Here is a 13,310-nt window from a genome sequence, read left to right as displayed (position 1 = left end):
TGGGTGACCAAGGGGTGAAGCTGTGTGCCTGTTGGGTGACTAAGGGGTGGAGCTGTTTGCATGTTGGGTGACTAAGGGGTGAAACTGTGTGGCTTTGGGATGGCCAAGGGGTAAAGCTGTGCAGATGTGGGGTGAGCAGGTGTTTGGGTTTCGTGCCTGGGGTAAGTGAAGGGTACCTGATCTGCTGGTGTTCCCTCTAACATCCATCTGAACGAAACGGCGTGATCCGATGAGGAATTCGAGATGAAGAAGACTTGTCTGGAAGCACTGTATAGGGGCACGTTACCAAATGCGAGCCGTTCCTCCGACAACACTGCAAGCTAGAACAAAAATGCAATGCAGTCAAAAAGAGATACACGGAAACAGCTGATGGAAATAAAAGACTGAATAATTAGCAGGCAAAGATGGCTAACGGATGGATGCGGACAGTTTCGTACGTGGGTAAGCAACACATTCCACCATACCACGTGGGTAAACAATACATTCCACCATACTACGTGGGTCAGCAATACATTTCAACATACCACGTGGGTAAGCAACACATTCCACCATACCACGTGGGTAAACAATACTTTCCACTATACCACGTGCGTAAACAACACATTCCACCATACCACGTGCGTAAACAACACATTCCACCATACCACGTGGGTAAACAATACATTCCACCATACCACGTGGGTAAACAATACATTCCACCATACTACGTGCGTAAACAACACATTCCACCATACCACGGGGGTAAAAAATACATTCAGCCCTCAGCCCTTAAAATCAAAGCATAATCAAAGGCTCTGTGAGCCAACTCGAGAATGAAAATCTAGTTTTCTAGTTATTTTATTGTGTGCATCAAAGGTATATACAGGATACAGAATAAAAGATAAACAGATCCAAGATGCCGCGAGTACATAAAAATGTCCTTTTAACTTTTTTTTCTTTTCGATGTGATTGATTTACGTTCATTGTGATTTTCACAGTGTTTTGAGACACATGTCGAAAGCTATTTTTTGTCAATATTTATCTTTTACAGAGTTACAATTTATAAATTAAAGGAGGAGCGTCACGGTAATTCGCAAGAAGGGAAGCCTGTGTACTATTTTTCAAAATAGCCAATCAGAGACGTCCATTATACGAGAGTATCGGGTGACGAAGATTGGGAAGAGAATCACTCTAGTTAATCTTACTGTTTGTTATGACTCAAACCCCCTGAGAAATCTTTTATTTCTTGATGAAATAAGCGTCTATTTGTTTTTAGCGCTTTGGATCTTTGCGTGGCTGAACAAATAAATTACACTTTCCTCTACTAAACAAAATATGTCTTACTTTGCCAGCTATTCTGCCAAGTTGGTGTCTCTTTGATTTGACTAGGAATAAGCAGAGGCTACCAGTAGCAAAAATATCCGAGATGAAGAGGAGATAAGAGAGAGATAGAAAAAGCAATACTCGAACGGAGAAAATGACATACGTCAAGTTGTGTTTACCTATGCAATAAATAAACCTTGCATTAAAAGTCTTACCAATGATATTATTCTTGTCAGCATTGAATATTCGGTTACACCTCTTATAAAGATACTGAGTTCTCGCTTCGATCCAAATTCGTGTTTATTTTGACTTCCAATAGTGATCGCTGGACCTTCGATCGCTTGCTAAACCTCACGAACGACTTTCATCACCCTACGAAATTTCATCTCACTGATTTTTTAATCAGAAAACGATTATCCTTGAAAATAAAACGCTAGCTAATAAGAAAAAAAACATTGTTCGTAACAGAAACTTGGATTTAGCTTTCGGATGGGTACTAAAACAGAGAGAATTTTAAGGATTTATCTACGGCAATTTTCCCCCTTCTCAGAGATCCATCCGGGTATCCGTTTCGGAAGGCTAGAGAAGGCGTTACGCGAAACGCAGTGTTGCCACCGGTGCTTGAGATTGTTAGCCCTGACCAGCGTTACAGCCTCATGCGCACATCGACATGCGTGCGGCGTACCTAGGATGCGAGGACAGTCTCTCCGGCGGCTCCTCGGACGCCATTGATTTGGTACGGAAATACGGCTTCCCTACGAACGTGTATCGTATCGCGGATGTTGTGGGACGGCCATTGAGCGAGGTTCTTCAACTAACCGGGGCCATTCAGCTGACCGAGTGGGATTTTTCTGAGGCCTGCCACCCCTACACTTCCGGGAGGGTAAGGCAGCACTTGGAACAAAACGAGGGCTGGATCACCACGCCAGAGCTCAAGGACCTGTTAGACTTGGGTGACCTCGTCATGGCCACGGCGAGGGAGGTGTTGTATAACGTCGGAAAAAAGGGCTCCATCAAGTTCCCCCACTCCACCGCGTGCCGCCCCGGCGGCGAAGAATCGCAGTACCCTGAGGGTCGAGATCTCGCTGTCCGTTTCGTAGGCAAGTGCGCTCGCCATGGCGACGAGTCCTCGATCGTAGTCCGCGACCGTGAAGAAGCCGCGTATCTGACAAACCTTGCGGGCACCGTCCACTTACTTAACTTCGAGCATGCCGAGGGGGCTCATCTGATCCAATACAAAGACGGTGTCCGACGCTCACAATGGTACCATATCAAGGCCTTCGTCTTGGCGTACACAAACATAGCGTTGCGACGCATGTTGAGGCGGATCTCTCGCGAAGACGTCCTCCGAGTGTGCACAGATGCCATATACGCAAAGGCGGTGCCCAGTGGTGTAACGCTCGTGGAGCGAAATCCGAGGTATGGAGAGTGGCGCCACAAGAAGCCTGGGTACGAGTGGCGACCCGAAGCGGCTTGGGGTCCGAAGAAGTCGGGGGAAGCTTGACCAAGGAGCCAAGCACTGCGCCGAGTCTGCCGTGCGATCTAGTGGCCGCAACCTCTGCAAAGATGAAGCTCAAACCTACCACCACTACCTCTGCATACCAGCGGAGAAGCCGATAGAGGAGTGGAGACCTTCCGAGCTGGGGCACAAACTCGACCGTCTCGCAGAAGTAAACATCATTGACGAGTGTTGTAAGGTACAGACTAAAGTGCTACGCGCCATCCTAGGGTATCTCGCCACGCAGCTGTGTCAGGTAGTGTGTTGGAAATACGCGGGCTGGGGGACAGTCCACCGGGTGCAGGGCAAGACTATCCAGACTCCAAGACGTCTGTTTATCATGGACCACAGCTTAGAGGGCTGGATCACGAATGCTGTATCTCCCGCGTGCGGCGCGCCGTCCAGATAGTCCGCTTGATCCCCCCCGATAACACCCCCGGTGCCTTGGTTCCCGCAGGACTGCAGGCTACGCCCAGTGAAGAGCTCATTATAGCGCGAATCAAGCGATACGCTATAGACGACAGGCAAAAGGGTCGCACAAAGTACACGGGACCGCACCACGTTCTGACGGTAGACCACGTACTCGGCATGATTGCTGACGCGGAAAAGAAGTGCACGGTCTGTGGCACTCAGCTTCTGCTTCAGGGTAACACCAAGAGCCATCCCCAATGCTTCAGTATCGACCGGCTGGACGACAGTCAGGGTCACTACATGTGGAATGTCAGACTCACGTGCCTTAGCTGCAATAGAAGGCACAAGCGCTAATCACGCTAGCGTGAAGCTACGCAACTGCGAACGCGTGAAGCCGTGCTTAGAGTACGCCGTGTAATACAACACTGGCTGTCCGGCCTCCATAACCCTCTTTAGTATTGGGTATGCCACCACGGGTCCCTCGCTCGCCGTCGGCCCTTGTCCTGGAGGTCTTCCTCGTTTACGGCGATGTACACCTCCGTTCCGACCTGTAAGGGGGGCTTTTCGGCTTTGAGAGGCACGCGCCTCAGCTTTATGGCGTCTTTAGGCGCAAAGTCAGTCATGTGAGTCTTCGTTTCGTTTATGTCCGAGATGACGATTGGCAAAGCAGTAACCCATTCGCGGTTTGTCCCGCCGGATGCAAGCTCCTTCGAGTACTGCGCCCGAAATAGGCGCTGTGCCAGCCAGCCATGGAAAGACTCGGCGAAAACTTGGCTCCTGTGGTGCCCTGGCTCAGCCCGTCGGACCTCCACCCCGTGGTCTGTTAGGAGCTTTGTCGTAGCACCCTTGAACTCCGTGCCGTCATCAACCATCAGGACTTTAGGCCATGTGAGAGGTCCCTCTGCATAGATGTCAGCAAGTTCGCGGGAGACGACGGCCGCGCTCTTAGTCCTCAGTGGGCGGGCGGCTTTATATCGCGAAGCAACGTCAACAACAGTCAGGGCATACTTGTACCCGCGGTCGGTTGGCAAGAATAGCAGGTCCGACTGGTGGATACGGTTTGGTATCTGCTCCGAGAAGTGGGCGTAGGTAGTCGGAGGAGGGGGTGTCTGTGTGTAGCCCCCGACGGGCTGCGAGCTTACCCACTTGCGCACTCGATCTATGGAGGCTGAGCCCTTGGGAAGTTTGACATGCAGAGCGGTCACTTCCTGGAAGCCACCTCTGGCGTAGTATATAGGACGAAGGAACGCATCGAGTTCTTCGTCGGGCATGCGCTTCGCCGCCATTACGTGTCGGCAATGTACTGCAACAGGTGTATCAGTCTCCAACAGGCGGTTGCCGTCTGCTCGGGTAGTGCCGAGGCGGTCTTTCTGAGGTCGGTAGGCCCTCGGAGAACGACATTGGCGAACCTCTTAACGCACTCCCTGTCTGCGCGCCACAACTCAAGGCTTCGGTTAGCAATGTCACCAAAGCTACATAACCCACCCATCGACGACACCTTCGGTGTCACTCGCTTAGCAGCGGCTGCTACCTCGTGCATAGCACTCCACAACTGGTCTGCAATCATCTTATACGTATAAGTTATACGTATACGTATACGCGCAGTATGGAAAAAGGCCGCCTAGATGCAGCTCCGGAACGGCAGCTACATCACAGCAAGCGGCTAGCTGTGTAGCCGATGGCGAGAGCGCCGGCGCCAATGTACGCCAACTCGGCGTTTTTCTGCGTTTTGCTGGGGATGTAGTAGTCGGACAGCTAAGGAGCCCGCTCTTAGGCAGGGCTCTCATCGTTCGACAGGAACTTTGCGAGGTAGTTGCCACCAACGAATGCAGTCGGGTTTAGGACGGAGCCACCAACCAAAATTGCGATGGAGGCCATCGAGTAGTGTGTACGTTTCACGTGATGTGTGTACGTGAACACGAGTCTAATACGTGGCCTACACGCTGTGCATTTGCGGGCGGGTCACGTCGTCGGTACCTTCGGTAGCAAGTGGATCGGTAGCTCGCTGTTTAACAGCTGGTGTACGAGTTAACGCGGCAGCTAGCTGCCGCCTACGTGTGTAGAGGCCGATCAATGACACTAGAAGACCAGCGACCCCGATAACCGAGCTAGCCGACCAAGCAGAGTTGCTTCCCGGGACTGGTGTGTGTGCCGAAGGCGTGCCAGCGCTTGCCGTCCCGGCGGCGGCATCTTCGGTGCTCGCGCAAGCCCTCGCGTCCCTGCGACTCGCCAGCGACCGGCGACTCAACGTGTTGCACAGCTTTTTTCTTCGCTCTGTTAAGTCGGTTCCACTTTGCCAAGCGCCTTCCGGCTTCGACTCGTCCAGGGTGTTTAGGTTGGGTCGCGGGTGGTTGGGGGCTCGTGATCCTCTCCACTAACGTCGAAGGCGTACGTGCAGGTTCGTAAGCAGTTTTTTGATGATGCTCATCAGCAGCTTCCGCTGACCCGTTTGCCGTTCCGGCAGGCTGAGCACTAGTACTTCCTTGAGGCTCCTCCATTTGTGATGCAACTACTTGGTTGCTGAAGAAGTGACAAGCTTTCAAATGAGCGTCTACTTTAAAGTCGTTATGGCAGGCTCGCCAGTGTGCGTTTGCGGGCAAACCAATGGTGAGTCCGCGACTGCTACCTCGTGTTGACACCGCGTGTCAGCGCTTGCCGTTCCGGCGGTGTTCACATGACGTGCTACGTGTAACGATCCGACGGCTAAAGCCATCAAACGACCGCAGCGTAGAGACAGGCTTCCGCACAATGTGTGGAGCTCGTTGTTGATGATGTAGTCGGACACTAGGTCATTGTGGAGATCGAACACACTGTCTATCGGCAGCGCCATGCCGCGTCTAGCCGACTGGCTAGAGCGGTCTCGTATCGCTTCTCGTACTTCCTCACCTCCTCGGCGCTCATGCGTTTGACGTCTTCGTGAGTCAGGGCCTTGCCTACCATGTCTCTCGACTTCCCCGAGGCTACGAGAATCGCGAGTTTTTCCCTCGCGTCTGCTATCTCAGTTTGCTCACCTCCGGTTGCCGTTCCGGCAGGCTGCGTCGAGCAGCCAAACGACTCGACGGCGCCCCCCTCAAGAAGACGCTCAAAGTCGCTCATCATGCACCCCTGCCGTGGCTAAGGTGCAACACGTGTGTACGTTTCACGTGCCTTGAGGGCGGTGTGATCAATGCGTATACGTATACGTATACGTGGGCGGTGATTTACTGCTCTTACCCTTCAACTAGGGCGATGGTATAAGGGTGACGCAAGGAAAACTCTAACTTCGAGAACTTTTTCATCTTGAGGGCCTTCATATACTCTTTCATCTTCTCTTCTGAGAGCTCCGAGCCGTAGTCATGCAGGATAGCTTTCATGTCCGCCTTGCTCGGCGTATAGAAGACCACCAAGGCCGCGATGTCCTCACGGAACGGCTTCGTGATGCTGGTGAGCTGCTGCGTGATCACCCACACGCTAATACCCACGTGGCGCGCACTGAACGCCAAGTTGACGAGCTGGTCAAGGCGCCTCTTTACGTCTTTCGAGGCCGCACAGTCGTCGAGTATGATTACCGTATTAGTGCCTTTGAAGACAGCGGAGACAAGCCTCAGCAGTATATCGATCTGACCCGCCTCAGGTGTAACGACAAACAGACGATTGTCGCCCTCGCCAAAGCCGTCGTATGTTTTGTTGTAGACAAAGGTAGGGCACACGAGTACGATGTAGTCAAACCTGCCCCGGAAAGGGCCGCACAGCCGGTCCACTATGAATCGGGTCTTCCCGCATGACGTCGGGCCCACGATGAGAGCGTTAAATGGGATGTTTTTCGGGTCCATACCGCGCTGCCGCAGCGCTTCGCGCACTTCGTGTCTGTGCTCAGTATTGTATGGACTCTAGCTGTCCGTTCAAAAAGTTTATTTTGCAGCGGCCACCACAAACACGTGACAGTTTGCGGTACCCTGGCCGCTTGCCGTGCGTTTTATCTCGAGATGCACACCGTCGCGGGTATTAATCAATCGGAGACCGCCCCCATGGATAGCACTGTCGTCCGTCGTTCGAAGGTCGATCCACAGAGCAAACATGTTACCGTCATAGAACGACTCGGGGCTGACTGCCGCGGAGGCAGGCGCTCCGCTGTGCCCCCCCGGGGAGGGGCGGACGAACCGCCTTTTCGCCTCACTCCAGAAGTCCGTGGGGCGCAGTCCCTGGCTGAAGACCTTGTTTGGCATGCCGTCGATTGTAACGCGAACGCTCTTGATGTCGGGGTACACGAACTTCTCAGAGTCGCGAGCCCCTGCTGTGTATGGCTCCACAAAGAGGAGCAACAGACCACTCATAGACCTTCGCGGCAGGTTGACACTCTCGGTGATAATGCTGTCCGTCCCTTTGCTAATCACGAAGGTCTTGTGAAGGTTCACTTGCTCGTAGAAGAACGTTGTGCCGTTTTGGTAGGCGGCGGCTGCAGACCGGGCGAGGTTGTCGTCCCTCAGGCTTTCGTATTCCAGCTCTAGATTTTTGATGCCATAGGATAATTTGGTAGCATCGCTTCCTGGTCAACCGTTGCGAGCGTGATCTCGAAGAGCATCGCCTCGGAGAGCGCCTTTGGGTACAGTACGCCGTGGTCCGTCAGCAGAGAATGGTCTAGCGGGATGGTGTACTTCGCCCCGTGGGCAGCGTTTAGAGCGTTCTCCTTGGCTAGTCGCTTTATCGCCAGCATTGAAGCGAAGCTTGCGCATGTTTTCTGACTGTATGCCCTGCTCCAGACGGTCCTCTCTCTCGACCTTGGACAGGTAAAGCTCCTCATACGTCTTGAAGACACCGTAGGTTGGTGTTCTGGAGAGTTTCTCCTGCAAACGTGATTTTCAGGCGGCTCACGAGATTTCGGCCGACGTTGTTCACGACGGTATTATTTGTTTGGCCTGAGATGGAGAGATCGAAACCGACCCTCAAGGAGCCAGGCACGAGCGTGACGCCTTCCGATAGCTTTGGGACCGCTACATATAGCGTCTCGCCGGGGAAAGCCGTCGACGGGTTGAGAGTGACCCGGTGAACAGTTCCCTCGGCTTTCAACCCCAGAGGAGTTCTCGGTGTTCGTTGGGGGTCACGTTTATCGCTGACTGACATTCCTAGTAGTACGAAGTCACGTGACTATGGTGCGGACTGTTAGACATGTCTAATATAGCGTAGCATGATTTACGCATCATGGGTGATGTTGACGTTGACATTGACGATTTCTTGCCGGGTGCGTCCGCCGATCGCGGAGCGGGGGACGACGAGACGACGCCCCTTATCCCGTTTGACCCAGACGATGGGGAGTCGATCCCAATGACGAGCACGTCATCGTGGGGGGCCCGGACGCAAACGACCGCTGAAACCTCGTTCACCACAGAGGGTGCAGCGACAAGACTCGGTCTCCAGTCCCTCAGGGAGGAATACCCAGACCTTAACGAGAATCTGATACGGTTCCAGTCAGACCGGAGGGGAAAGACGCTAATACAGCTTCGCAACCTCGTCAAAGGAAGTTGGGCTAAGCCAAGACAGCTGTTCAATGAGAACGGGGGCGTTCGACAGGACGTTGCAAAGCTGAAAGGCTTCAAGTTGGCGATGGGGTCCGTGGCAGAGATAGACGCGGTCATCCAGGAGAACACAGAACGAGTCCAAGAGCTGCAAGGGGTGGTAGCCACAGACAGGGAGACCATCGACGACCCTAACACGTCAGAGAGTCGCCGCCAAGAGGCCCGTGAGCGCAACGAGGAGAGGCTATCCGAGATTGACGAACTAGAACGCGAAAACCGAGAGCTCGAGAACCGAAAGCCGCTCAGAGAGCGCATCAAAGCCATCTTCAAAAAGTACGGCTTAACCGTCACCGCTATCGGGTTGGCCGTAGCGACGACGATCGCGGCCATTGTGACGTCGCTCGGCAGGTCGCTCTCCTCCGTGGCCAGAGGGGTTGGTAACGGGCTTAAGGCTATCGGGAAAAAGCTAGGCGAGCTTCTCCCTGGGCTAGTAGGCATCATCGCGAACTTCGTGTTTAAGGCTGCAGGAGAAGCGGTGAAATTCCTTGGCGAGAATGCGTGGCTGCTCATTCTAGCCGTAGCCGCGTTCTTGGTTCGTCGAATGCAAAGCAATCATCGGAACAAGTAATACGCCGCGGCCACCGCGAGTGCCGACAACCCCGCCTTGAGGGCGGTGTGGTCACTCTTTTCGCCCGGTCCGGGTGCGCTTGCCGTCCCGGCGGCGGTCATGCTATGCGCAGCATGCATACGTGAAGAGAGGGCAGGCGCCGCGCCCTCTGCGTGCGCTTTCGCAGGTGCTAAAGCCTTGCTTCGCCGCCGGAACGGTACGCGGTCGATCCTCGGATCAGTCACGTGTCGCACCCTAGGATGCCCACCGGCCATGTTATGAGCACCGACTGGCTTTGTCTCGGTGTTGATCGCGTTTGCGCCGAGCGTCATGGGGTCTGTGGCTTTCTGTAGTTTATTGTTGTAGCCCACGACGCTTTGCGTGTTTATCACCAGATCGCTCGGCATCAGCCACACTATTGGTGCGACCGCAAGACTCAGTCTCACCTTGGCCTCCTGCACGGCTAACTGGTACCTTTGCACGCTTTGAGCGATGTCGTTTTCTATGATCGCGTCTTCAAGCAGCTTCGTGAACTCCGCCTGCGCCTCCATGGCCGGCCCTATGGCCCCCGCGATAGAGGAACGGACGTTTACCTGCGCGCCAAGCACTGCGTAGACGAACGCCTCGACCGAGCGATCGAGTCTTCCTAGCCCTGCTTTTGTCAGCCTCTCACCTTTGGGAGGCGCAAACCAGCTGTATTGTACGCCCCCGTGGTCGTCGTTGCGTATGAAACCCACCTGCTTCCCACTATTGTACGTCCCACCTTCGTCGCTAAACAGATTGAAGTGGCTCGGGTACTCGTCCGCCGCCGTGTCGTAGCCACGGATCACGTGCACGTTGCTATACCCCTCCCTCGGGTAAAACACAAACACATCGCCTAGCCTGTGGTTCCGCCCGCCTTTCCATCGGAAGTCCGGCTTACGCGGCAGACCGAACTCTATGCATAGACGCTTAAAAGCGGCTTTCTTGTAGGGGTTATCTTTTTGCGTAAACGGGCTGTCGCCAGGCATCCGCCAGCCTTCCCAATCCATGCTCAGTCCTGTTAAACACGAAGGCGAGCTGTGTTCAACACATTGGTGGTCCTACATATTGTGCTCACCAAAGGCGAACAGATGCTCTTCTTCGAGCGGCCGATAAGGCGCCCACGCTTCGTGGCGCTCCGGCAGTTCTCGCTGTTTAACAGCTGGTATAATCTCGAGCGGGAGCATCAGATAACGACTATAGCCGCCCTCCCGCCCATCGCTACTCTGCCAGCCGGGCACCACACGGCCGAGTCCATCGTGGAAACGATCAACCGCGCTGAAAACAAGATTCTGCCTTAGCACAAGGTGATTAACGTCTTGTTTATGTTTTTTAAAATATTAAAATGAGCACGCTGTTTTTGCTCTCTCACTATCCCTTCGGGACTCTCGAAGAATATCGCAAAGCTCTTTTACCCAAGAGGGGGTTAGGAGGTCGTATATAGTGTATGCTACGAAATGCGACAACACGATCATGTTTGAGTGGTTTTATTCTACGACTCTACATACAGAACGTTCTTGAAACGTTTAGATTGCGATTACGCAAGGTCACGAAATGACTTCGGCGCCGTATTGTCTGCGGAATGTTTGCACAAAGCATGTGATTGACAGACCGGTGTTTTTCTACCTAAAACGGGCCATTACGTCAGCGAACTCACTGCTGCAACAAGCGGTTTCGCCGTTCAAAGTCGAGCAGTGCCTATCGTTTCACCATGGACGAGTTTGAGAACGCTATAGACGACATTGTTCGCCAAAGCAACAGTGAGTACGACGAAGAATTACTTGTCCCAGCGCCTTCACGTCATGGATTGGCAGTCTCTACTCGAAAGAATCATCGGAGAGGCCGCGAAACGTGGTAGCTTCAGCCGAGGTAGAGATAAGTAGGCTCCCAGCCATCAATATTAGGTAGGAGTCTTAAGGAGGTATGTGGCTAGGTTTCGCAAAGACGCTTCCGTAAAACCCCATAAGACGTCCGAGAAAGCCCTTCATTTGAAGCTTTTATGCGAGCTCACGGGATTGCTAAGACGCCTCGCATATGGCCTCTCTAGTCACAGGGACATACTTCGGTGCGCGGTATCTGAAAAGCTTCTGATGAAACACTTGGAGTGCATAGTCATTATCCTGCACACAGACACAGAGGAATCAGCTTGCTGGCAATCGTAGTCTCGGCTTCGTGCCTTGATGACTACCTTAACCTCGGCTTCTAGCTTTGAAGGTTTTCAGTAGCTATATAGGCCCCACGGTCTGACGCTACATGGGTCTCGGCTTAGGTAGCTTTGGAGGCCCCTATATTCTAAAGGTGTCGTGGCGGAGACATTCACTCGTGTTTGTCTGGTGGGTTCGATGCCCACCCACCTTACATTGCCTCACACTTTGCTCGTGTTTTTTGTGCTCATTGGTTTTGTCCCAACCGTGGAACATTTTTGCGATCCCTTGAGTCATTGCGGGCTTAGCGACTTCGTGCCACGCTTGGCACGGTTCTGCGATCCCTTGAGCCATTGCGGGCTTAGCGGTTTCGTGCCACGCTTGGAACGATTCTGCGATCCCTTGAGTCATTGCGGGCTTAGCAACTTAGTGCCACGCTTGGCACGGTTCTGCGATCCCTTGCGCCATTGCGGGCTTAGCAGTTTCGTGCCACGCTTGGAACGATTCTGCGATCCCTTGAGTCACTGCGGGCTTAGCGATTTCGTGCCACGCTTGGCACGATTCTGCGATCCCTTGAGCCATTGCGGGCTTAGCGATTTCGTGCCAAGCTTGGAACGATTCTGCGATCCCTTGAGCCATTGCGGGCTTAGCGATTTCGTGCCAAGCTTGGAACGATTTTGCGATCCCTTGAGTCACTGCGGGCTTAGCGATTTCGTGCCAAGCTTGGGACGATTTTGCGATCCCTTGAGCCTCTAGTGCCGTCCACATCTGTACTTTCTGTGTGCTAGGTGTGCTGATAAGCCCTGATATTGGGCGAAACGGCGTTGCCAGGCATCACTGTGTTTGTAAATAAAGGCGTTTTGCGTTTATTGTGCTTGTGCCTTGGTTCTCACATGCTACCGCGCGAAGCGCTGGTAGGGCCAGCCACCCTGTCATCGTCTTAGGCTCCCCCCTTGGCGCGCCCTTGCCCGACCTTCCTACCCGAACCCCACCCGACGCAGGTTAGCAATTGCTGACTATTTATCTACCAGAGCCCCGCCCGACGTAGATTTATAATTGCCAATTATTTATCTACGCGGAGTGTGTTTTGCGTAGATAAATAATTGCTAATTATTGCTAATTGTTTATCTACGCAAAGTGCTCCCGACGTAGATTAGTAATTGCCAATTATTGCTAATTGTTTATCTACGCGAAACGCGTTTCGGTGTCTATGAAAGTCCCCAGTCCCCCCGTGATCAAATATAATAATATGGCCCAAAGTACGAAGCCAAATTCAAAGTCAAATTACCGCATATTGAGAAATATCGCCTTGGTCTAAGAAGATACTTGTTTGTGATACGTACATGTCAAGACAGATAGGTCATCGAATGTTCTGCGAGTTGGAGACAGAGCGTTAGAAACGCCTTCTTAAACACAAACGTAACGAATTTTCGGCGAATTGTAAACAGAGCGTTAGAAAAGGCTTCCAAAACACCAACGTCACCAAATCGTATAAGATTACAAGCAACAAAACTTAACACAATCAATGAAGAGGCGAAAACAGAAAACCACTAAAATAGAAAAACAAGATTGGCATTAGCTACGAAAGAATCATTTCATTACCTTAAGAGACCACACATAAAAGTCCGAAAATAGACTGAATGGGCCTGCAAAGAGAGTGTCCCAAAAGGTTTTGACGGGGATGTAGCTCAGCTCTTAAAATCAAGGCATAATCAAACGCTCTGTGAGCCAACTCGTGAATGCAAGTCTATTTTTCTAGTTATTTTCTCGTGTGCACCAAAGTGCCCCATCAGAGTGTCCCTAAAGGTTTTGACAGTAATGTAGCTCAGCCCTTA

At 52.6% G+C, this 13,310-nt stretch overlaps 1 protein-coding gene across 1 annotated transcript in view; it reads right to left on the bottom strand.

Annotated features, from left to right (window-relative positions):
• Positions 1–13,310, bottom strand: part of LOC5513175 (cilia- and flagella-associated protein 65) — a 100,385-nt gene that overhangs the window by 10,698 nt on the left and 76,377 nt on the right. The window contains exon 2 of the mRNA XM_032382648.2: positions 177–320. Within this exon, the coding sequence (XP_032238539.2) occupies positions 177–203 (27 nt within the window). The 5' untranslated portion in view covers positions 204–320. The remainder of the gene's footprint in view (positions 1–176; positions 321–13,310) is intronic.

This window comes from Nematostella vectensis, chromosome 2, assembly GCF_932526225.1.
Source record: "Nematostella vectensis chromosome 2, jaNemVect1.1, whole genome shotgun sequence".
NCBI lineage: Eukaryota > Metazoa > Cnidaria > Anthozoa > Actiniaria > Edwardsiidae > Nematostella > Nematostella vectensis.
This window is presented reverse-complemented; position numbering and strand designations above follow the sequence as displayed.